This window comes from Siphateles boraxobius, unplaced genomic scaffold (assembly GCF_051911475.1).
Source record: "Siphateles boraxobius isolate OS27281-9 unplaced genomic scaffold, OSU_SipBor_1 74, whole genome shotgun sequence".
Taxonomy (NCBI): domain Eukaryota; kingdom Metazoa; phylum Chordata; class Actinopteri; order Cypriniformes; family Leuciscidae; genus Siphateles; species Siphateles boraxobius.
In genome coordinates this window covers 1-2,500 of record NW_027509202.1, presented here as the reverse complement: position 1 = coordinate 2,500, position 2,500 = coordinate 1, and the positions used below count along the sequence as shown (strand labels likewise).

At 38.3% G+C, this 2,500-nt stretch overlaps 1 protein-coding gene across 1 annotated transcript in view; it reads right to left on the bottom strand.

Moving 5' to 3' along the window:
* The window catches only part of dmxl1 (Dmx like 1), a 60,955-nt gene extending 59,613 nt beyond the window's left edge, over positions 1-1,342 (bottom strand). The window contains exon 1 of the mRNA XM_077217548.1: positions 988-1,342. Coding sequence (XP_077073663.1) covers positions 988-1,342 — 355 coding nt within the window. The remainder of the gene's footprint in view (positions 1-987) is intronic.
* Between the last annotated feature and the right edge of the window lie 1,158 nt (positions 1,343-2,500).

Sequence of the window (2,500 nt, the reverse complement as noted above, 5' to 3'; positions counted from 1 at the left end):
GCCACAATGTTGAGGCTACTAAATTATTAATGACTAGCACTCTTCCTCGAAAAGACATTTGTGGATGGATCCATTTCCATTTTTTAAGTCTGCCCTCTATTTTTTCCACAATTCCCTCCCAATTTTTCTGTTGTGCAGCTTCATCACCAAGGTATACTCCCAAGTATTTGAAACCCCCCCTTTTCCATATCATCTCACCAGGTAACTTTGGTAAGCCCTCCTCCCATTTTCCAATTGCCAGAGCATCACTCTTCTCCCAATTTACTCTAGCAGATGAGATTAAACCAAAGTCCTTTACCACAGACACCAAGTTTTCAATATCCTTTTGACTATTAACTATTATTATAACATCGTCAGCATATGCTGACACCTGATGCTGTAACTCTGTGCAATGCAATGATAACCCCACAATTTTATTTCTTAGCTTAATTAGCAAAGGTTCAATGGCTAGGGAGTATAACATACCTGATAGTGCACACCCTTGTCTTATACCCCTACTGATATTAAACGGGGCGCTTAAACCACCATTGACTTTCAGCATGCTTTCAATGCTCTGGTACAACACTCGAATCATTTTAACAAATTTTGATCCAAAACCAAAAGACTCTAAAGCCTTCCACAGATACTGATGTTCAATTCTGTCAAAGGCTTTTTCCTGGTCAAGCGAGATGAGCCCTAAAACCACCCCCAAAAAACCAGAAACATCCAAAACATCTCTTATTAGATGAATATTATCTAAAATGTATCTACCTGGCACACAATACGTCTGATCCAAATGAACAACTTGGTCCATTACTTCTTTCAGTCTGTTAGCCAAGGCCTTAGATAGAATCTTCATATCAGAACATAACAAGCTTATAGGACGCCAGTTCTTAATCTCCTGTAGATTGCCCTTCTTAGGAAGCAGTGTTATAACAGCTCTTCTGCAACTCAAAGGCAACGAGCCTTCTGTCAGACTCTCATTAAAAACACTTAATAGGTCCTCACCAAGCACAGACCAGAACTCCTTATAAAACTCCACAGGGAGTCCGTCAATACCAGGAGACTTCCCACCCTCCATGTCTTTAAGGGCATTCAAAAGTTCCTGATTGGACAAGGGTCTTTCCAGATGTGCCTTTGATTCTTCAGCAACACTGGGCAATCCTTCAAGGAAACCGGCAGACAGCTGAACATTCTCTTTGTATTCACTCTTGAACAGTTTGTTGTAGAAGCTTACAGCTCTCCGTCTTATTTCATTTGCTTCAGTTAACTCCTGGCCACTTTCTGACCGTAGAGAGTGAATATATCTGCATTGTCCATTCTTTTTCTCCAAGCTGAAGAAAAATTTAGTTGGGGCGTCCATTTCAGTTACATTCTGCTGCCTTGACCTTATCAGAGCTCCTTGTGCCTTTATACCAAGCATATTTTCCAAAAGAGACCTTTTGGACTTTAATGTCTCAGCTTGTCTTGGTTCTCTTTTAACATCAGCCAGCGCTTGTAAGTTAACAATTTCAGATTCCAATTGTCTCATGTCTCGAGTGATGTCTCGAGAAACACTGAAAGCATACTGTTGACAGAGCATTTTTATTTCGATTTTTCCATAGTCCCACCATTGTCTCAAATCATTAAAACCTTGCTTTCTTAATTTAAATTGACTCCAAAAAAAACAGAAAACTTCTTTAAAATTCAAATCGCTCAACAAAGAAGTATTCAAATGCCAATACGCACTTTTAACTTTAACATTTGCAATAAACACCTGACAGGAAACCAAGAAATGATCAGTAAAACCAACTGGCACAATTTCACATTTCTTCACAACATTTACATGGTGTTTAAAGCAATAAAAACGATCAAGTCTTGCCATGGAAAGAAAATTGTCTCTTGTATGGAACCACGTATACTGCTTCACATTGCTATTAAATTCTCTCCATAAATCACATAAACTATGTGTCTCTATTAATTCACGAAGAACTCGGCTTGAAGCCGCATGAGGCTCAACATGGTTCCTATCCAACATATCATTTTCTGTGCAGTTGAAGTCTCCACCCAAAAACACATATTCATCAGTTTTACAACTCTGTAAAGTTGTATTTAAACTATTAAAAAAACCAATTCGTTCTACACCATTTGTAGGGGCATACACATTTATAAACACCATTTTGCACTTTTCAAAAGTAGCCCGTATTATCATGAGCCTGCCAGCTATTACCTCTTCCACCTGACATGATACAGGCAAAAACCTTTTTGCAAATAAAACAGCCCCTCCTCCTCTGTTAGAACTCATATGTGTTAGCAGGACTTCTCCCTCCCATTCTCTTTTCCAATCAATTGCATTCATGCAGTCGCTATGAGTTTCCTGTACATACATTACATCTATATTCTTTTGTTTTATTAACTCATACAACAACATCCTTTTCTGAACATCTCTTGCACCGTTTATATTAAGTGAGCCCACCCTTATTGCACTCATTAATAAAAGTGTAAAAAACTGGCACAAAATATTCCTTAAAATAAAGGAACA